Raw genomic sequence first — 23,717 nt, forward strand, 5'->3', positions numbered from 1 at the left:
TTGTGAATATAAAATTTTTATTCATTTTTTTGCTTCAGACTGGTACTTATTCAAAAATAACATTTAGGAGTTTATACTTACAGGACATGTTATAGGTAACATCCAAAGAAGACAATCAAAAAATATTTTTTGAAGATTTAGTATGTGTTTGGTATTAAAGAACTCCTAAATTTGCACATGATTAGCATTAGCAAGATTAAGATTAGACAGTTGATTTCTAAAAATTATTACAGAAGAATATTGAGGAAAACTTTGATAATTACAATCAGTAAAATAGTATAATTTTTTATTTTACAAAGGACAGTGGTCATGTTTAGCAATAGCCTCATTGGTAAATTAAAGTAAACTTACTTCAGTGTTGTATTTTGATGCTGTTTCTTTTCCCTTTCTTTCTGGCAAATAACTGACAAGGTACCAGCTGCTTCCAATTGGCAAGCCAAACAAAGGGGCCATCATGGCCTACCATCTAGTTGCCAATGTTTGTGAAAGGCAAACTGCAAACTTCTGAGTATGGTTCAGCCCCAGCAAAAGGGGTAAAGTTGCTTCCTTGGCCCACCTTATTCCATGGAAAAAAGTATACTCTGATTTCTGAAATGGATTTTTTAAATTTAGTATTAAGACTCAGCAACTATCAACATTTGCAAAACTGTTTCTATACCCAGAAATATCCACTTAGGAGTTGTGAGACTAATTTGAAAAATTTAATAATGTTACACAAATTTATTACCAGTAGACAGTAGGAATAAATCATATGATTCCTGATTGTCTTTATACTTAAGGTATAAACATAAGACTGATTTTGCTATTATTAAAGAATACAAAAATAATGAAGAACATTTTCATTATGTATCTTGGTTTCCAAAAATCTCTAAGGTAGTTCCACGAAACAATAGTGTAAATGTCAACATACCTTTCACTTAAAGATCAAAAAATGGGATTTAAGTAGTGAGATCATTTTTATTGGATTTTATAGTAGTATCAATTAATGAGTTAGTTAACTTTAGTTAATTATTTCTTTTTCATTTGACTTAATCTCGCCCAAATAAATGGGTCTCTTTTGGTTGATCAATGCGATATAGAAACTCTGCAGGCAAGAAGTATCCAAGATATTCCACTGTGTCTGGGGTAGTATCATAATGGTAGTGTCCACCTTCTCCATGATGACTAAAACAATGAGTGTGCTCCAATCGCAAATCAAACCCCTATGACAACAGACAAGCTATCATTAGCATTCAAATCATTTTGGATAAAATTTGTTTAAGGGGGAAAGGAGATCTTTTCATTAATGTTACAATAGTTTTTATTTTATTTTTTAAGTAAGTAACATAGTCACTTAATTCAAAATTCAAAGGGTGAAGGATATATTCATTAAAATGTGTCTTTCCATCTCCTGCCTTTACTACTTACTCCCTTTCCTTGCAGGCAACCAGTGTAAGCAGTTTCTTATATATCCTTCCAGAAAAAAATTTGCTTTTGTAATTTTTACTCAAATAGTAGCACCTTATACATACTCTGCTGAATATTGCTTTTCTTCATTCAACAATACACTTGACATCTTACTGTATCAGATTATAAAAGAGCGTCTTCTTTCTTTTACACCTACATGGCATTCTATTGTACATACACAGCACTTCCCAACTGACATTTAGATTATTTCCAATTCTATCATAGTAATGCTTTCATGACTAACCTTTTTTAATTAATAATTTCACATACTTTTGCATATATTTAATGATAAATTCCTAGAACGTATATGTAATTGTTAGATCAAAAATATGAACTAGTCAGTATTCTGGTAGTTACTTTCTTTGACTTGGTCTGTATTACATCTTTTTCTAGTGTATAATATTAAAATATAATGAATAGTATAATGAGCAACAAATAAGATAGGAGACCTGAATCTTGGTCTTGATTCTACTATTTAATAACATGACTTTGGGTGTTACTTAAAATACCTGTGCCTTCATTTGCTCAAAGGTAAAATCTGCCCTGCCTAATTCATAAGGTGGTTAGCCACCTGCTCCTTTATCTTTCATGATAATTCTGGAGACACGCCTAGCTCTTAAATAACAACACAACAGTGCCTAATTTCAAAAGAATAGCCTAAAAATTAAGCATTATCACTGTATGACACGGCAATATGGGAAACAGACATAAGCTTACCGGGTCTCTGGAGACAAAAACTGGCAGACAAACCAAAGGAGCTTTCATCTCATAAAAGCGCAACCATTTATTCACCTCTTCATCAGAGTTCAATGGGCAGGAAGAAAATTCTGCAGGCTACAATAAAAGATCATTATAAATATATAGAATATTATTAAAATTTTATATATAACTTTATGAAGTTCAAAATTTAAGCCTTCTTATATATTTATTTATTTTAGAATCAAAACAAGTTACATACCCTAGTTTTCAAAAGGATCACCAATCAAGCATATAAGCTAAAATGTATGAATGAATAAATGAAAGAAGGAGTCTATTACTACCTTTTTGTTTTTCATAGCCTCTCAGTTTCCTGGAAATATATCCTCATCCTAATTTTAAATCTCATACTGCTACCAGTAGATGGGTGGGGGGGAGGGGGAAGCAAGGCATTAGATATTGGAAGAATCATCAAAAATAATAAAATACTAAGGAATAAACTTAATCAAGGAGGCAAAAACTTGTACTACAAAGCATTGCTGAAAGAAATTTTAAAAGATTTCAACAGGGGCACCTGGGTTGTTCAGTCTTTCGAGTGACCAACTGGATTCCGGTTCAGGCCATGATCTCAGGATCTGGAGATCAAGCCCTTAGTCGAGCCCTATGTGCAGCTCCCCACTGACCCCTTGAGCCCCCTCTCCCATGGACCCCCAGCCCCACTAGGAGGGCCACAAGGAGCTCTGAGGGCATAGCAGGGAGTCTGCTTCTCTCCCTCTCCTTTTGCCCCCCGCCACACTTAATATACATGCACACATGTGCACACTCTCTAAAATAAATCTTTAAAAAAGATAAAAAGATTCCAATAAATGGAAAAATAACATGCTCACTTCGGCACTTTTTTCTTCAAAAAAAGAAAAGAAAAAGAAATTTAAAAAAGGAAAAATATCCTGTGTTTATGAACTGGATATGGTTAAGATTTTAATACTACCAAAAGTGATCTAAAGATTCAGTGCCATCCCTGTCAAAATCCCAAATAAGTTTTTTGCAGAAATAGAGAAGAATCCATCATAAAATTCATATGGAATCACAAGGGACCCGGAAGAACAAAATCAATCTTGAGGGAAAAAAGAAAGTTGGAAGTCTAATACTTCCTGATATCAAACTTACTACAAGTAATCAAAACAGTGACAATGGCATAAAGACAGACCTAAACATCAGTGGAACAGAATAAAGATCCCAGAAATAAACCCTTGCACATACAGCAAATAATTTTCAATAAGGGTATCAAGACCATTCAATGGAAAAAGGAGAGTCTTCAAAAAATGGTGCTGGGAACACTGAATATTGATGTGCAAAAGAATGAAACTGTACCCTTAATATATATGTAAACAAAACTTAACTCAAAATGCATCAAAGACCTAACTGTAGGAGCTAAAATATAAAACTTAGAAGAAAACATAAGGGAAAAGGCTTTGGATTTCACCATAATTTCTTAGATTTGACATCAAATGTACAGGCAACAAAAGGAATAAACAAGTGGGACTACATCAAATTAAAAACATCTGCACTGTAAAGCAAAACAATCAACAAAATGAAAAGACCATTTATGGAATGGTGAAAAATATTTGCAAGCCATATATCCAAAATATACAAGGAACCCATACAACTCAATAGCAAAAAAACAACCCAATTAAAAAACAGACAAAGGAACTGAATTAGACATTTCTCCAAAGAAGACATACAAATGGCCCAGAGGTAAATGAAAAAGTGCTCAATATCACTCATCATCAGGGTAATGTAAATCAAAACAATTAGATAGCACACCTCACTCCTGTGAGGATGGCAATTATAAAAAAAAAAAACAAACAAAATATGGAGAAAAGGGGACCCTTGTATGCTACTAGTAGGTGTGTAAACTGGTACAATGATTATGGAAAACGGTATGAAAGTTCCTCAAAAAACAGAACCATATGATCAAGTAATCCCACTTCTCCCACTACTGGGTATATCTATCAGTGGATGGATGGGTAAAAAAAAAATGCTTTTTGGGAGCCTGGGTGGCTCCCAAAATCTTTAAAAATATTTCAATAGGGGCACTATTGTTGGGCGACTGCTTCCAGCTTAGGTCATGTTACTGGAGTCACGGGATCAAGTCCCACATAAGGCTTCCTGCTTAGCAGGGGGCATGCTTCTCCCTCTGACCTTCCCCCTCTCATGCTCGCTCTCATTCTCTCTCTCTCTCATAAATGATCTTTTAAATATGTTTAAAATTGTTTTTATGTGTGTGTATGATTTAATTATATATGTATGTGCATGTATATAAAATGGTGATATATAGATGAATGTTTTTCAGAATTAGAAAGAAAGGAAAACTCATAATTTGTGACAACATGGATGAACTTGGAGGACATTATGCTAAGGTGAAATAAGCCACACATAGACAAATACTGCATGATATCACTTATTGGAATCTAAACAGTTCAACGTAGAGAAAGAGACTAGAATGGTGGTTGCCAGAAGTTGGGGGTGGGGAAAACGAGGTGTTGGTCAACGGGTACAAAAACTTTTCAGTCACAGGATGGGTGAGTTTTAGAGATATGATGTGCATTAGGTAACTACAGGCATACTGGAGTTACTGTGGGTTCTGTTCCACACCACTGCAATGAAGTGAATTTGCGACACAGCAAGTTGAGTGAATGCTTTGGTTTCCCAGTGCATGTAAAAGTGATGTTTACACTATACTGTAGCCTTTGAAGTGTGCAGTAGCATTATGTCTTAAAAATGTACACACTTTAACTTAAAAAATACTTTCTGGCTAAAAAATGCTAACCATCATTTGAGCTTTCAGGGACTCATAACCTTTTTGCTGGTGGAGGGTCTTGCCTCTGAGTTGGTGGCTGCTGAGGGATCAGGCTGGTGGTGTTTGCTGAAGGCTGGGATGGTTGTGGCAATGTCTTAAAATAAGACAACAATTAAGTCTTCCATGTCAATTGACTCTTCCTTTCAGGAATGATTTCTCTGCAGCATCTGAGGCTGTTCAGCAGCATTTTACCCATAGGAGAACTTTGAAAATTGGAGTAAGTCCTCTGTTGCTTTAGTAACTAAGTTCATGTAATACTCTAAACCCTGTGTTGTCACTTCAGCTATCTTCACAGTATCTTTACCAGGAGTAGATCCTGTCTCAAGAAGCCACTTTCTTTGCTCATCCATAAGAAGCAGTTCCTCATCTCGTAAAATTTTGTCATGAGATCACAGCAATTCAGTCACATTTTCAGGCTCCACTTCTAAATCTAGTTCTCTCCCTGGATCCACCACATCTGAAGTGACTTCTCCACTCAAGTCTCAAGATTGACCCCAGGACTCTGAGATCATGACCTGAGCTGAATGCAGATGCTTAACCATCCAGGCACCCCTCACATATGTCCTTAATACCATCTAGAATGGTGAATCTTTTCTAGAATGCTTTCAGTCAACTTTGACCTGAGCTGCCATGAATATATGGCAACTATAACCTTACAAAATGTATTTCTTAAATAATAAGACTTGAAAGTTGAAATTACTTCTTGATCCACAAGCTACAGAATGGATGTTGTGTTAGCAGGCATGAAAACATTAATCTTGTTGTGTGTCTCCATTAGAGCTTTTGGGTGACCAGGTGCATTGTCAATGAGCATGAACGGAGTATTTTTTTTTCCAAGCAGTGGGTTTTGACAGTGTACTAAAAATGGTCAGTAAACCATGTTGTAAACAGATATGCTGTCACCCAGGCTTTGTTGTTCCACTGGTGAGCACAGGCAGGGTAAATTTAGCATAATTCCTAGGAGCCTAGGATTTTCAGAATGCTAGATGAGCAGTGGCTTCAACTTCAGGTCACCAGCTGCATTAGCTCCTAACAGGAAAGAGTCAGCCTGTCCTTTGGAGCTTTGATGCCAGGCACTGACTTCTCCTCTCTTGCTATGAAAGCCCTAGATGCTATTTCTTCCAACAGTGGGCTGTTTTGTCTACATTGAAAATGGGTTGTTTAGGGTGGCCACCTGTAATAACAATCTTAGCTAGGCCTCTGGATCACTTGCTGTAGCTTCCACATCAGCAAGCTCTGCTTCTCCTCAAACTTGTATGTTACAGAGACAGCTTCTTTCCTTCAGTCTCATGAACCAACCTCTCTTAGCTTCAGATTTTTCTTCTCCAGCTTCCTCACCTCTTTCAGCCTTCATAGGATTGCTCTGGATTGGGCTTTGGCTTAAGAGAATGTTGTGGCTGGTTTGATCTTCTATCCAGACCACTAAAACTTTACCCATATTAACAATAAGGTTGTTTTTCCTTTCTTATCATTTCTGTATTCACTGGACTAACACTTCTAATTTTCCTTCAAGAACTTTCCTTTGCATTTACAATTCCCTAACTATTTGGACAAGAGGTCTAGCTTTTGGCCTTTCTTGGCTTTTGATATGCCTTCCTCACTAAACTTAATCATTACTAGCTTTTAATTTAAAATGAGAGAGGTGCAACTCTTCATTTCACCTGAACATTTAGCGGCCCCTGTAGTATTATTAATTGGCTTCATTTCAATATTTTTGTCTTAGGGAATAGGGAGGCCCAAAGAGAGACCATAAATGGCCAGTTGGTGAACTGTCAAAACATACCAACATTTACTGGTTAAGTCGTCCATCTTATATGGATACAGTTTGTGGCGACCTAAAACAATTACAATAGTTACATCAAAGATCACTGATTACAGATCACCATAACAAATATAATAATGAAAAAGTTTTTGAAGTGTTGCAGGAATTACCAAAATGTGACACAAAGACAGGAAATGAGCAAATGCTCTTGGAAAATTGGTGCCAAAAGACTTGCTTGATGCAGTGTTGCCACAAACCTTCAATTTATGAAAAATGCAGTATCTGTGTAATGCAATAATGTGAAACACAATAAAACAAGGTATGCCCATAGTTAGTAATGAAGTATATTAAATACTTGCATATTTAAAAATCCTATAATTGTTTGGTATTTATGAATAGATTTATCTGAAATTCTGTTTTTTTTTTTTAAGATTTTATTTATTTATTTGACAGACAGAGATCACAAGTAGGCAGAGAGGTAGGCAGAGAGAGAGGAGGAAGCAGGCTCCCTGCTGAGCAGAGAGCCCGATGTGGGGCTCAATCCCAGGACCCTGGGATCATGACCTGAGCCGAAGGCAGAGGCTTTAACCCACTGAGCCACCCAGGCGCCCCTGAAATTCTGTTTTTAATAATTTGGAAAATTAAGTATTTTCCCAGTGTTGTGTTTTTCTTTGCAAAATCAACTGGCTTGCTATTTAAAGTTATCAGGATGGGATGCCAGGGTGATTCAGTAAATTATGCATCTGATTCATGATTTCTACTCAGATCTGATCTCAGGATTGTGGGATTGAGCACACTGGGTTCTACACTCAGCATGGAGTCGGCTTGGGATTCTCTCTCTCCTTTCCCCCCTGCCCCTACCCGCTCACGCACATGCTCTCTCACTCTCTCTCTCTAAAATAAATAAATAAAATCTTTTTAAAAATATACAATAAAAAATAAAATTATCAGGATAAAAAACATTAAAACCAAACAACTTTTGATGATTTTACTGAAAAAAAAAATGGAAAGGAAATTAAGTTGTAATAACTTAAATACTATTGATTCATTCACCTCCAAAAATAATTTTAAAACCCAAATGCCCCAGGTCTTGCTTTATATAGTAATACATCCTTAATGTCTTCTAAACTTGTGCAATTAGCCCATAAGATTATAAATCTCATAATGAGTGCTTTCCCCAAAACCACAACCATCTTTTTTTTTTTTTTGAGAATGAGTCAGAGTGAGAGAGAGAAAGAGAGAGAGAGATGGAGAGGGGCAGAGGGAGAGAGAGAATCCCAAGCAAGTTCCATGCCCAGCGCAGAACCCAATGCTGGGCTTGACTTCACAACCCTGAGATCATGACCTGAGCCGATAATGAGTTGGATGTTCAACTATCTGAGCCACTAGGCACCACACCACAACTGTCTTTTTTTGTTTGTTTATTTAAGGTTTTATTTATTTACCTGTTAGAGCACAAGCAGGGGGAGCAGCAGGCAAAGGGAGAAGCAGGCTCCCTGCTGAGCAAGGAGCCTGATGCAGGACTTGATCCCAGCACTCTGGGATCACAACCCAAGTCAAAGGTAGATGCTTAACCAACTGGGCCACCCAGGCATCCCATCTACCACAACCATCTTTTTTTTTTTTTTTTTTTTTTTAAGATTTTATTTATTTATTTTTCAGAGACAGGGAGAGAAAGTGAGCGAGTGCAGGCAGACAGAGAGGCAGAGGGAGAAGCAGACTCCCTGCCAAGCAAAGAGCCCGATGTGGGACTCGATCCCAGGATCCTGGGATCGTGACCTGAGCTGAAGGCAGCTGCTTAACCAACTGAGCCACGCAGGCGTCCCTACCACAACCATCTTAATAACAAAGTCTATGTATGGAATTTGGAATTCTGGCAGTAACAATGATAATCCATGTCTAAGGCTTCTACTCACATCTCTCTGGATCTTAAAAACAAATGGAATGAAAAGAAAGTTTTAATTTATTAACATGAAAGAAAAAAAGACCCTAGTTAGACATTATCTCACAGTGTGATTTACAGTATTGTTTGTCATTTTTAAGTTTTAAAGTAATACAATCATAGCAAAAGTATAGGTACAGGGTATCTTTAAGGACAGAATTCTCAATGTATATTAAAAAATCCCAAGATCTTAAGTATATGCGCATACATACCCACATACACATGCATGTATGTACATGAAGGCCCTTACCATTATGTGAGTCTTTGCTTTTCCCTTCTGAATTATGAAGGTACCTCCCATCCCTACAGGTTTATTTCCATAATGTTTTTCAAGAGTCTGTCTCATACAAGTCACAAAGTTAAGTTTTCCAGTTCTTCTTTTTGCTTTCACCTCAATGACCTAGAGAGGACATAAATATGCATACCATTGTCCTAAGTTGCAAAACTTTATGTGAATAACTATCAAAGTGAAACACATAGTCTAATGCCATAAAGCAAATATTCACCTGTTTGCTTAGAGCACCCACATAGGAGTTTAGTGAGATATCTCAATCCTGTCTTGGTCAATGATATATATTATATACATATAAATATATATATATAGTAAATTATTATTCACTCTAATAAGTCTTATTCATGCTTTCTTGGACAGAGAGAGTTACAGCAAAAGTCCTCAACTGAGCTCTAGAGATTCTTACCTTTATATGTCAAGGTGGTAAAAGGTTGAGAATTCCTGGCTTAAAGGCGTTAGTTAACCTTTGGTAATTCAGAGGGGAGGAGACAGTGATTGCATTTTCTCTCTTCCCTTAAAACTCTCGATTTGTATTACTTCCACTTAATTAGGTCTTTTTTTTTTTTTTTTTTTTTTTTTTTTTTTTAAGAAGGCTCCACACCCTGCATGGAGCCTGTCCGAAGACTTGAACTCACAACCCTGAGATTAAGTCTGAGCTGAGATGAAGAATCAGATGCTTAATCAACTGAGCCACCCACACACTCCTTAATCAGGCCTTTTAAAGTCATTACTTTATTTTTCAAAGTAGCTAAAGTAGCTACCTTTATTTAAAAATCTGAGAGTGCTCACAACTGCTAACACTGTAATCATCTTTTTGTGTTCTACAGGAAGTAAATATGAAGTGAAGCATTAATTTTCCTTCCCACCTCCTTGCTATAATATTTTGCTACCACCACTTCTGTCTAGATAAACCAACATCTGATCCACCAGGAATGAAGAAATTTCTTCTAGATTAACTGCAGGTAGGCACTATCTATTTATTTCAACTGAATGGCTCATGTATTCTACTCACTCCACACATGAATATTCTGTTAACCTTTTATTCCTCAGAAAAAAAGGTACTGCTTACTAAGTTTTTTGTTTGTTTGTTTGCTTACTGAGTATTCTTAACCTCAGTTTATTTATTTTTAAAGATTTACTTATTTATTTGACAGACAGAGATCACAAGTAGGCAGAGAGGCAGGCAGAGAGAAAGGGGGAAGCAGGCTCCATGCTGAGCAGAGAGCCCGATGTGGGGCTTGATCCCAGGATCCTGGGATCTTGACCTGAGCTGAAGGCAAAGACTTTAACCCACTGAGCCACCCAGGCGCCCCTTAACCTCAGTTTTAAATAAGACTTTCTCCTTGCCTATAAGTACCATAGTAATCTTTCATAACTGGGTTATTTAAAGAAATCTGACATAGCTAGTTTTGACTTTTCTTAAGAAAACCATATTTGTGGCAATGAAAGTCCAACTTTTTAGCTATCTGAGAATTTTTGGAGAATGCTGTGTCTTTGTGAACAAAAAAATCACCTTTCCAGGTTGACCCTCACTGGCAAAAAGATTAGCCAGTAATGCACACCCAAAATCATGGTATTTCTCACTGTATTTCTCTAGGAGGCACCCTCCATCTGCAGGGTTAACACGGGCAAAGTAACTTCCATTCACTGGAGGTTTGTGTTCACTTTCTGTTTGAATGACTGGCATAAACTAAAAAGAAAAGTAAATAAGAAAAGTAAATTAGTTAACCCTGACATCAATATGCAAAGAGAATATTTGAGTAACATAACGAAGTATCTTTATTCTCGACTTAAGATATTTTATTTTCAGGACCTAGTAAGAAAACATGAAGTATAAATATTTAATTTGAGATTCAAAATGTTAAAGATTTACAAACATCCAAAAAATTGAAAAAATATTCTGTAAAGTGTTTACAGTATTTCTTACAGTGTTTCTATAACATTGTAAACTGTGCTTTAAAATGACTTTAGATTAAAAAGTTTTTTTCTATATTGAACACTGGGTAAATTATTTTAATCTTTCTACAAAAGAACTTATAAGACTACTGACTAATGGTCACTTCTGAAGAGGTGAAGGAATGGGCAGACTGAAGAGGTCCTTCACCCTTCTATTTAAGAGATGTGAAGAAACAGTGACGCTTTTACGTTATAAATATACTAACATACACAGAAATAGATAGTACCTTTCAGAGGTAATCATCATACCATGGGGTAGGTCCTTACTATTTAGTCCGAAAGAGGGAATTAATGAGATTATTAATTATTCCATTCATCTTCTGATTAAAAGCTGTTCTTATATCAAAGGGAAAGATTTATAGTGAAGCTAGGAATTCTCTGATGTGTAAGAATTAAAATCTTTCACAATCCATGGTCTTCAGCAGACCACATTAGGACTTCACACTCATCTAACACTGAGTGCAGACCCCAAGAAAATCTGAAATTAAAGGTCTGTGCTCCATAACAGTTAGAGCTTGTGCTATAGTCCAAATCTGTATCAAACAATATCAAATCTGTGAAGAAAGGTGACATCGATAATTTTTAGTTCATTCAGAAAGCAGACTTTCTGATAGGGGTATGAAAGAAAAAAAGATAAGTCAACTGTCAAATCAGTAAAATAGAATAAAATAATTAAATGTATGCTGACCTCACAGTTGAACCCAAGAGTCTGAAATGGGCCTGCTCCTGCTCCAAGAATAAAAGCTCCAGGAAGCTTGATTTCTTTTGCAATCTTATTTATATCATACACCTATACAAGAAGAAAAAATATTATTTAAATGATAACTCATACAGCTCTCTTGGTTTAGGTTTTTTGACTGAGTCTATTAACACCTCCTTGCCATATTGGTCCATGGATCTTCTAATAATAAGAGGAATCAACCCAGTTCTTTTAATCTTCATGTGAATGTGAAGAGAAAAAGTACACTTACTTTTTCTTTTTTTACAAGAGGCAATAAGTAAGGCACACCTCCTACTTCTGCAATTCTAGTTTTCCCACAGATGCCTAAAAAAAAAAGTCATCTTAAAAACAGGTATACATCTAACTTAAGTATAAAATGCCAAAAGGCACTAATTTAATTTATTAAGAGTAGGTAACTTTTCCGTTCTCAGTTTTACAAGTAGCAGGGGATGGATGATGAAAATAGCTATGATCCCTATCCTATTCTAACTACTTATGTTTCCAGTATTGTCATAACCAAGCATGACTTGATATAGTTGGTAGCATAAAGGAAACAGAAAGTTGGTAAAAGAGCAAGGCTAGAATTGAAGCTGAAGTTTGGATTGTATGAGATTTCTAGAATTAGTCTGTAATGACTTATTCCTTTAAAGATCTGAGCTTTTGGTTTTGGGACTTGGTTAAAATTGTATTTTAATATAGAATATTTTGCTCTGTTAGAGTTATTAGTTCCTTAAGAAATCCATACTAGGAAATCAAAGTTGTTTGTTCCCAAGGTTGTTTATAGAAATCCAAGTAATTAGAGATAATTTTAGATGCTGTTAACTTTCTACTTACATTTTTAATTAACATCATAGGTACAGCTAGAACACAATCTGGGAAAGGCCCATTCTTTTATTTTTTTTCCAAATGTAGAGAGAGAATTAATTATCTTTTGTTTGGGTAAAAGTAGTCTTATCAGTTTCACACTAACATTATCACAAAGTAAAGTAGATATAATTGCTCTATTTCTTCAGTTATGCAGAGGGCAAATGTCCAAAATTTTTATAGATCCCACTTATAATTAGGGATTTTAGAAATGTCTTCTGTGGTATCAGGAGAAATTACTCATGGATAAGAATCTTTCTCATAAGTGATAGTAATGTTGAAGTTATCTTTTTGTTTTTGTTTTTGTTTTAAAATTTTAAGTAGGCTCCACCCCCAATGTGGGGCTTGAACTCATGACACAGAGATCAAGAGTCATATGTTTTATGAAGTAAGCTGGCCAGGTGCCCCCAGTAATGTTGAAGCCGAAGGAAACCATTAGGGGACTATTTTAGTAGTCTAGGGAACATACAAGTAATGAGCTAAAAATGGTTGGCTGTAGGGATGGAGAAGAGGAAATTAAGAAAAAGAACAAGGGAGAATAGACAACTACGGTGAAGGAATGAGTTAAATTTTAGATATCCTTACTATATTTAGGCAGAGATATCATGTGGACGGCTGGAATTACTGATCCATAGCTAAGAAAAAGAGAGACCAAGGTGAGATGTGCAGATTTCAAGTTCTTGTATCCAAGTAGTAATTTAAAACCACAGGAGTGGATGGAAAACTGCGGAGAGATTGTATAGAATAAGAAGAGGCTAAGGAATGGATTCTAGAAAATGTCAGGATTTAAGAGCCTGCCAGAAAGAGAAAGGAGCTAGGCAAAATAAGGAAGAAAGACTATGGAAGTAGGAAAGATACCAAGGAAGAAAAGGCAAAAGAACCAAGGAGGGGGAGAGAAAATGTCAGGCAACAGCCGCCAGATACTATGAAATATGTGAGAGATCAGAAAATACTAGTGAACATACCAAAGTCACTGGTGACTTCAGTAAGCCCTGAATGTAGAAAGTACCTACCTACATTTGTGAAAGATCATTCATATATAAACATACATATCTAGGTTCCTTAGTGTTATAATTTAAAGGCTTACAAATTATTGACTAGAAAATTCTTTGGATGACAGAATTAACGTTAGCCATTTTCTCTTTTCCTTGTATTCTTCTGTGTTTTCTGATTTTACATTTTATTTTAACTAATTAATTACTTATGTAGTGGGGAGAATAGATTACTTTTATAATTGGAAGAAGCTTGGCTATAAAAAAGCACTATGCTAAATGCTTTCAAGGTACAAAGCAAAAGGGCACCTGGGTGGCTCAGTTGTTAAGCGTGATCCCAGGGTCCTGGGATCAAGCCCTGGACCTGCTCAGCAGGAAGCCTGCTTCTCCCTCTCCCGCTCCCCCTGCTTGTGTTCCCCCTCTTGCTGTGTCTCTCCTCTGTCAAATAAATAAAATCTTTAAAAAAAAAAAAAGATACAAAGAGAATTTGTCATCTGGAACACAAAACTTCTAGCATTTACAGGTATATTTAAAATCAAAGACTGTTTAAACTGGAAAGACCAAAAGGAACATAAAAGCCAAATTTCTCCATCTTAATATATCTGAGGCCCAAATACATTAGTTGGCTTAACTAGGGTAATGAAATCGGTAAGTGGCAGACAAAGAAGCAGAGTCCAGGACTTCTGTACAAAACTACTTTTTAACAAAGATGTCAGTTACATAATCAAAGAGGGAGTAGTGTGAGTGTTTATCTCAAATCGCTCATCACAGTAGGGTATAATGGGAGAAGGTCAGACTTTCAAAATAGACCTTAATTTTTTTTTAAAGATTTTATTTATTCATTTGACAGACAGAGATCACAAGTAGGCAGAAAGGCAAGCAGAGAGAGGAGGAAGCAGGCTCCCCGCTGAGCAGAGAGCCTGATATGGGGCTTGATTCCAGGACCCTGGGATCATGACCTGAGCTGAAGGCAGAGGCTTTAACTCACTGAGCCACCCAGGTGCCCCTTATTTATTTTTTTTTATAAAGATTTTATTTAGGGTCGCCTGGGTGGCTCAGTGGGTTAAGCCTCTGCCTTTGGCTCAGGTCATGATCCCAGCGTTCTGGGATAGAGTCCCACATCAGGCTCCTTGCTCAGCAGGGAGCCTGCTTCTCCCTCTGCCTCTGCCTGTGCTCACTCTCTCTGAAAAATAAATAAATAAAATCTTAAAAAAAAAAAAAGATTTTATTTATTTATTTGACAGACAGAGATCACAAGTAGCAGAGAGGCAGGCAGAGAAAGATGGAGAAGCAGGCTCCCCACTGAGCAGAGAGCCCAGGCGCCCAAAACAGACCTTAATTTTAATCCGGCTTATGATTACTACTGAGTTTGCTTAGCCTCTCTAAGCTTTTCATCTATAGACTGGGGCTAGTCTTGACCTTGCAGGATTACTGTTAAAATTAAGATATCAAATATAGGTTTCCATCATCATACAAATTATCTTTACTTAACCAATATTAATATCCCTTCTTACTTTAAACATTGGCTGGATGATCACTTGATAAATAAGTATTTCACAGATGATTCAAATACAAGGCTTTTTTTTTTTTTAAATAAAGGTTTTATTTATTTATTTGACAGACAGAGATCACAGGTAGTCAGAGAGGCAGGGAGAGAGAGAGGGAAGCAGGCTCCCTTCAGGGAGCCTGATGCAGGCTGAGGTGGGGCTCGATCCCAGGACCCTGAAATCATGACTCCAGGACTCTGAGATCATGACCTAAGCTGAAGGCAGAGACTTAACCCACTGACCCACCCAGGTGCCCCAAATACAAGGCTTTTAAGATCCCTGCTGGTATTGAATAAATAAATAAAAACATAAAAATTTATGTTTTTATAAACAGTCACTTCAACAGTTAAAAACAAAACTGTCACGTGGGGGCGCCTGGGTGGCTCAGTGTGTTAAGCCTCTGCCTTCAGCTCAGGTCATGATCTCAGGGTCCTGGGATCCAGCCCCCACCAGGGTTTCTACTCAGCAGGGAGCCTGCTTCCCCCACACCCTGCCTGCCTCTCTGCCTACTTGTGATCTGTCTCTCTGTCAAATAAATAAATAAAATCTTAAAAAAAAAAACAAAAACTGTTGGGGTGCCTGGGTGGCTCAGTAGGTTAAAGCTCTGCCTTCGGCTCAGGTCATGATCCCAGGGTTTTGGGATGGAACCCTGCATTGGACTCTCTGCTCACCAGGGAGCCTGCTTCCTCTTCTCTCTCTGCCTGCTTCTCTGCCTACTTGTGATTTCTGTCTGTCCAATAAATAAATAAAATCTTTAAAAAAAAAACTGTCATGTGATATCAAGGATTCTAGACTATTGAATAGCCATTATATAACCTATGAAAATAATAGAAGTGCATAAAACAATATTTTCCAAAAAGTATAAAATGAAATTTGCTCAATATATGAAAATAGCACAGAAATTCAACATAATTTGGTCTACAATTTGGGACAATATCCTTTATTTGTAGATAATTTAAGATGATCCTTCATAATAATTCTGGTTTCAGGAAAAGATTAGGACTGAAAAAAGTGAATTGCAAAAATTGTTTACCTTTTACAGGAAATGTAAATGGCTCCTTAGTCAAATCAGGGCAATCAACCACAGAGACCTGGACATCAGCAAAGTTATCCTTTAGCCCCTTCTGCAGAACTGACAAAGACGAGGGAAAAAAGGTTACTTAACATTAGGTAAAAATTTGCCATCGTATATCAAATCTTCCCTCAACATTTTGGGTATCATACTTCCAATCTAAACATGTATAACTAAAAGTTGGGGGGAGGGGTGTACCTGGCTGGCTCAATCAGTAGATCAAGTGACTCTTGATCTCAGTTCAAGCCCCAGGTTGGACATAGAGTTTACTTAAAAAAAATAAGGGACAGGGGAATGGTCTTCCTATTGAGTGTAATTAGACATTAGACACACAATTAATCAAATGTATAATAACAGATACCCCCATAAAAATACTACAAATCTGTAGAAATTTAAACCACTGAAGATAAACACTGCACTAAGGTGAGGACTACCTTCCTTTTGGGGACAGAATTCCAAAGACCTATTGAAATGTATATATTTAAATGTTAGAAAGTAAGTAGTTACATGCAACAATTTCATTGACACTTGAAGACAAAATGTTAAGCAAAAGGAGTAAGACACAAGACAGTATATATAACTTCACCTATATATACTTCAAAATCAGGCAATTAATCTAAGGTGACAGAAGTCAGAACAGTGCTACCTCTTGGGTAGAGATACTGACTGGAAAAGTAAGTAAAAGAGTCTTCTGGGATGCTGGAAATATTATATATATATCAATCTGGATGGTAGTGACATGGGTGTAAACATTTTAAAGTTCATCAAGCTGTACACTTAAGACTAGTGTACGTTAATGGAGATATAACTCAATTAAAAAGGTAAAAAAGCAAACATTTCAAAGTTGTAAATATAGGGGCAATGTACTTCTTTTTCCTTTTTTTTTAGAGAGGAGGAGTGGGGAGGGGGAGAGAGAGAATCTTAAGCAGGCTCCATGCCCAGTGTGGCACCCAACACAGGACTTGATCTCATGACCCTGAGATAATGACCTGAGCCAAAATCAAGAGTTGGACGCCTAACCCACTAAGCCACCCAGGTGCCCCTAGGAGCAATGTACTTCTAAGGGTGATAAGATTCCACAAAAATCTCTTTGAGAGTAGTCAGCCATTAGTTTAGGTTTTATAGAATCAGATTCTCCAAAACATGAAATCATCTTAAATCTAACCATGTAGACATTCCATACCAGATCCTTTATCTATATAAAAACAAAAACCAAGTTGCCTGGAAAATTTCCCTCCCTAAAGACTCCACACTTATGAACAGATTAAGTAAGATTTCAGCATATGGAAGTATAATAAAATCTATTTTTTATCAATTTCAAAGAGACCAAACTTTTGCTATAGGATTTTCTGTAAAACTAAAAATAAATTTTAAGCCAAAAAACTCAGATTCCATTTCTATTTTGTACTGAATATATCCTATACATATAGAAGACACATAAAACACAAACATTCAAGAGGAGATAGATGTAGAAAGGCCCTCAAAGAAATGATTCCTGGCTATCCCAGCATACCAGGGAAGACAGAAAAGAAATACAAGCAAAGAATACTAGTGATATAGGTTGTTTACCAGCTGCCACCTAAAAAGGAAGGTCAGAAGAAGAAAGCCACAACCAAGCAAACCCGAGTACACTTCTTGACTTCAGCCTTATCAGGAAGACAGCTAGACCATCAGGATGGGTGCACTGAAAAGGGAGGGTTCTGTAGGTATCATCAGAACCTAAAGGCTGTCAAATAAATGTTAGCTTTCTGACAGGCTATATAGTTTTGGGTTAGTACTATTCCTCAGTTCATTTCATGTTCCTATTTTTCTTTTCTTTTTCTTATCTATCACCCCTCCTAATTAATCTTGTGAAGCTGCCTTAAATTCTTATTTGAATAAGGGGAAATGTATAAAAATACATGCAGAGAAATCTAAGCAAGTTCATTGGCAGTCTATCATATCGGGAGAAGGGGAAATAGTAGCAATATTAGGAACATGATTAACATACCACAGAAGTTTATATATTTAAAGAATATTGTAACTGGTAAAAAGTTAAAATTGTATCACACATACTTAAAGCTCAGATTATTGTATTCATTTTCACACTGTAAAGTTAGTATCTTAACAAGAATCTTCAAATGGGTGAGTTTAGTTTTTTTGGGGGAGGTCATAATTTTGGACTCTCAATAAATATAGTATGAAGAGGGGTGCCTGCGTGGCTCCAGTGGTTGGGCATCTGACTCTTGGTTATGGTTCAGGTCAGGACCTCATGGGTCACGGGACAAAGCCTGAAGCTCAGTGCCACTCGGGGCAGAGTCTGCCTGGGATTCTTTCCCTCTTCCTCTCCCTCTCCACCTGCTCCTCCACTTGCTCATGCTTTCTCTCTTTCTCACTTTCTCCCTGAAATAAATAGATCTTTAAAAAAAAAAAAGTACAAAGAGATATCGAAAAGGAAAATGAGGGAGAGGGAGAAGCAGACTCCCTGCTGAGCAGGGAGCCAAATGTGGGGCTCTATCCTGGGATCATGAGCTGAGCTGAAGGCAGACGCTTGACTGACCAGCCACTCAGGCACCTCAGGAAAATGGGTTCTACATTGGAAATATTATTGCATAAATCATACCTTAGAATATTTTTATTTTTTAAGTTTTTCCTTAGAATAATTAAAAAAACTCAAAGTTATTAGTGTACTTACCTCCAGCAAGCTCCTCGAGACTTGGCACATGAAAAGAATACTCAGCACAAGCCATTTCCTTCTTCTTTAGGTATGAGGATATACACACGAAGCTATGGTAGGCTAATGATCACAAGAGTTCACCGTGCATGAAGAGTGTTGCTCTGGAAAGGAACACAAGAGTTCAGTTATATAAAAAGGGCAAAGGGCATTTATATTTCTTTCCTCACAGAAAGGCAACCACAGTTCCCAGTATTTAACATTCCAAGTGAGAAATGCCCAAGTAACCTTTTTTAATACTGATACTTTAAAAGTCAACACTTAAAATAGACAAAAGGAAATGCCAAACCAAGAAGGCACAGGATTCATTTTCTTTAGTCATATATGTGGCTCAAACATGCAGTTTACTAATGGTTGGTTTAAGAAACACAGGTCCTGAAGCAAAAAGTAGTTTCTAAGGTTTGTAAGTAACTGTTTAAACGGTTGTAGCTAACAGTATAGGACGCTCAAGTAATTCTCTCACAGATAATTTGTGTTTTTTAGTTTGTATTTGATAGGCTAAAACTTAAACAAGCTTCTTAGGCTATCACTTCTACAAAAGAAAATTTAAATTACTAAGAGAAATTCAAACTTCTACAAATGAGCAGCTATTGAAATTCAAATAATTACTTTTACTTAAAAATAAATAAAAATACTTTCTTGGTAAGCAGCTTTAATGTTCCATCATTCTGATGACCTAACCAATTATAGTTTGATGTTTTAAAAATATATGCTAAGCAGGGGCACCTGGGTGGCTCAGTGGGTTAAAGCCTCTGCCTTTGGCTCAGGTCATGATCACAGCATCCAGGATGGAGCCCTGCATCCGGCTCCCTGCCGAGCAGGAAGCTCCCCACCCCCGCTCCGCCCCTGCCCCCCATGCCTGCCTCTCTGCCTATTTGTGATCTCTGTCAAACAAATAAATAAAATCTTAATATATATATATATATATATATATATATATATATATATGCTAAGCATATTTTACAATAGGTAGGCAAAGATCCACAGAGATTAGTATCTTACCTTAAGTGTTCAGGTGATAAGCTGTGCAAGCAGAGGGAAGTAAATAAAATGAAGGAAACAAAAAAAAACTCAACCAAAAGTAATGTGGGCAGGGAATCTCAGCCAGTTGCAACAAAGAATGCAAGCAAAACTCTTTTAAGAGTGTTTCTAAGAGCACTATTCAGATTCTCATTAAAATTGTTAATGGAACACCTCATTAATTATTAATCTCAACAGTCTCTGCTACAAGCTTTCTTAGTAAGTAAAAGGTGGTCTTTCAATATCACTTGGAAAATCCCACCTGCCCCCATTTTTAAAAAAAATTTTCCAACGATTCTCAGGTTTCTTAGAAACTGGGTTTCTGATTTTTGTTTTGTTTTAAGATCTTATTTATTTGACAGAGAGAGAGAGAGAGAAAGAAAGAGCACATAAGCAGAGGGAGCAGCAGGCAGAGGGAGAAACATGCTCCCTGCTGAGAAAGGAGACCTATGTGAGACTCTATCCCAGAACGCTGGGATCATAACCTGAGGTGTTTAAGAACACCTTAGTTTAAGAACCTAAAACTGACTGAGCCACCAGGCATCCCTGGGTTTCTGCTTTTGATAATTTCAAACAATACATCCTCCACAAACATGCAAATCTCATACATTTAGGACTTAACATTTACATAAGTACTTCATCAAATACCAACTTTTATTAACCTTAAATTACATTATACACATAATCTAGTCTCCCAAATAAAATATCAACTGTTGATAATGGGCCCAAAGTTCTATATAATCATATTCCAATGATTTCAAGCATATTTTTCAGTTGAACATCTATAATTGTTCAGGAATGAAACATTTTAACTTTTTTTTAAAATTAATTTCAGATGGACAGAAAATACATATAAATATTTCTGTATACTCTTCACATAGATTTTCCAAATGTTAATATCTTATATTTTCTTTATCAAAAAGTACTAATTAAGAACATGTCAGGGCTCCTGGGTGGCTCAGTGTTAAGCAGCTGCCTTTGGCTCAGGTCATAATCCTGGGGTCCTGGGATTAAGCTCCACATTGGGCTCCCCCTCCTCTGCAGAGGGCCTGCTTCTCCCTTTCCCTCTGCTGCTCCCCCTGGCTGTGCTTTCTCTATGTGTGAAATAAATAAATAAAATCTTAAAAAAAAAAAAAAAAAAGAACATGTCAAAATCTGCTCAATAGTCTATTTATAATGAGGAAAATAAAGCACTCTAGCTATTTCTGTTTATAGTAGGAATAATAAAGGCAAGTTTAAATTCAAATACAATCCTAATTTTACACGCTTTGCTGTCTTTAAAAGGTCAGATTTTTTTGTTTGTTTCCTTTCCCCACCAAAATAAAAACAAAGTCCAACCCCCCGGGGGAGTATACAGTTGAATAACTGGTTTGGAAATGTAGAACTTCAGGCAAGCCAACAGCCCAGCAGGCACTGTGGTAATGCGTATATAAATGTGTTTATGTGGAGAGAGGAGGGGAGGTTGGAGCTGGAATGATGAGAGAAGGGGGTTAGAAAGGTTCTAATATAAACTCAGGTGTGGCTCTAGGAGGACAGTTTTGGGCCATAGGAAGCACAGGATGTTTACCCTCCAGATTCCATTGCTGGGAGTCAGTAACCCAGAGGGAGGGTCTAGACAAGGGAAGAAAAGGGGAGGTAGTTGGATAAGTGGAGCTGCAGAGACAGTGCCCAACAGGGTAGACCAACTCTAGCAACCAAGCCGATAACTATTTATTGACAGGTTGCTGGTCAACATAACAGGTACCATGTTAGGCACTTGACAATCTCGCAGAACCTCTCACACCAAATAGATACTATAAATCTCATTTTCAAAAGAGGAATAGGCTAGAGAGAATATATTAATTACTCGAGATCACTCAGCTATTAAAATGGCAGAAATAACTCAAAACCAAATGTAGCCCACTGTAAAGCCAGAAATGCTCACATTCTACCATGTGGGTTAACCTGTGTTTGAATGACACATTTCAGCTCCTCGAAGGAAGAATCTGTACAGAGCCATCTTACAGCACTCAGAGTTATCCTGTTTGCTTTGTTTCCTCCACCTAGGCCATGATTTCAGAAGATAGGGCTGTGGTTCTGTCTTCCAAGTGCCTTCCTAGTGAGCACCAGTTCAGCCATAGTTATTCATTGAATATTCACGGTATTTCAGACTCATAACGCTCTGGGATAGGGCTGGCCTCAGGGGTGTGCAACTAGTACAATGACACAGGACCATGTGCTCAGAATGGCACTGGTTTTATGCTCTGTTTTCACCAGCCTGAAATTCTTAGCCTTTTATTTGAGATTTTAAGGCCAATAGACAATGGAGCCTGTGCAGGATCAGAGGCCAGAGGGGCAAGGTGCATGTCCACCATTATTCCTTGCTACCTCATTCACATAAAGCATTTATAAAACCCCGTGAGTGCAGAAATCTGGTGGACCCACCATCTGTGGGAATTCTGTGAGACTCCAAGTCCCAGGATTCCATAGTGTTGGTAGAATGAGCATACGTCAAGAAGTAAAAAAAAAAAAAAAAAGTATAGGTAAGTTAGTTTTGGGCAGTTTCCACGTTCTAGCAAGAACAAAATACATGTCTGTGTGAGCTACAAAATATGAATTGTGAAATTTCACCCATTCTGCCTGCAAGTTAGTTCTTACATTTGTACTTAAAACTGGCATTGCATGCTATACAAAGTAAAATTCATGCTAACAATTTATATTTAAAAATTTTCTTTACTTTGACATTAAACAGCAAATTTCTATTAATAATAATAATAACGCTATTAACATGCTATTATAACTGACAATAGAAAGTTAAAACACCATGACAAGTCAAAGGAGATAATACAGAAGAAAGGAGACCCACTTATATTTTAGTACTTTAAGTGGCGCTTCCCCCTGCTTTTTGAACAAGGGACCCTGCATTTCATCTCCTCTGAGCCTCACAAATTACATAGCCAGGCCTGCTCCCACACAGGGCAGCAAGACATGTCCTACCTGTCCTGGAGCTTCCAGGTGTTTTGTAGGCTGTGGAGATGCCTAGAGGATTAGATTTTATGCCTGGAATTTTTCAATATTTAGAGCGAAACTGAGTAAGGCGATCAGATTACCTTCAAGGTCTGTTGAATCCTGGGATGACACTAAGTACACAGGACTAGGCAGCTTTACAGGTGTGTCACAGGATCCAAGAGGTTTGAAAGTGGACACATCAAACCAGCTCAATCCTTTTTGGAACTCCCTTAAGGGGGGAAAACCACCAAAACTAAACTAGTTTAGACGGTTGCAACACTCAGTAGCCGTTCAGGAGGCTAAGGAGTCAAAACGCAGAAGAAAGAGAGAGAGAGAGACAGAGAGAGAGATGTTAACTAAGTCCTGGACACTGACCCTCAGTCTGGAGGGCAAGAGGGAGCTAACGAAACAGGTCCAAAGTTGGAGAGGGGAATGGGGTGTGCTATGGAGTAACACCGGCTTCCAGAACAAAGGTCACGCATTTGGAGTCACGGTCAAAGCACAAGCCCGTCAGTTTCATACGGTTTCACTATTTTTGAAGGCAAAAGCAGGCATGACAAAACACAGCCGGCACCACACTCACCGCCACGCACGCGCCCCCGAAGTCTTTAGAAAACCCGAAGACAGTTCAGCCAATGAGAGACACCGCAAACAGCCGAGCGGCTGACTCCTCTCAGCTCACATCCGCCCGGTTTAGTTGGCCCCACAATTTATTCTTGTCATCAGCGGATACGTTTACCCGTTAGGTTAACGAAATCCGCACCTGAATCCTGGTTTTGTCTGTCAACCCCGCCTCCTCCGCTTTTGGGCGTTCAGGCACCGCCCACCGCCCCACCCCTCGCGGTT

The 23,717-nt window shown here is 37.5% G+C and overlaps 1 protein-coding gene across 5 annotated transcripts; it reads right to left on the bottom strand.

Annotated features, from left to right (window-relative positions):
• On the bottom strand, positions 1-23,716 carry C1H11orf54 (chromosome 1 C11orf54 homolog). Of its 5 annotated transcripts, XM_059186497.1 has the most exons (10): positions 23,455-23,714; positions 22,973-23,170; positions 18,825-18,967; positions 16,112-16,210; positions 11,926-11,999; positions 11,643-11,744; positions 10,512-10,688; positions 8,957-9,106; positions 2,164-2,280; positions 1-1,202 (listed from the first exon to the last, which is right to left on the bottom strand). In XM_059186497.1, the coding sequence occupies exons 3-10, from the start codon at positions 18,877-18,879 to the stop codon at positions 1,029-1,031; spliced, it is 948 nt and encodes a 315-aa protein (XP_059042480.1). In that variant the 5' UTR covers positions 18,880-18,967; positions 22,973-23,170; positions 23,455-23,714; the 3' UTR covers positions 1-1,028. The 5 variants fall into 5 exon arrangements, with proteins under 5 accessions (XP_059042480.1, XP_059042475.1, XP_059042488.1 ...); XM_059186492.1 differs by lacking the exon at positions 22,973-23,170; XM_059186505.1 differs by lacking the exons at positions 22,973-23,170; positions 23,455-23,714 and adding an exon at positions 19,866-19,977.
• Position 23,717: the final 1 nt, after the last annotated feature.

This window comes from Mustela lutreola, chromosome 1, assembly GCF_030435805.1.
Source record: "Mustela lutreola isolate mMusLut2 chromosome 1, mMusLut2.pri, whole genome shotgun sequence".
NCBI lineage: Eukaryota > Metazoa > Chordata > Mammalia > Carnivora > Mustelidae > Mustela > Mustela lutreola.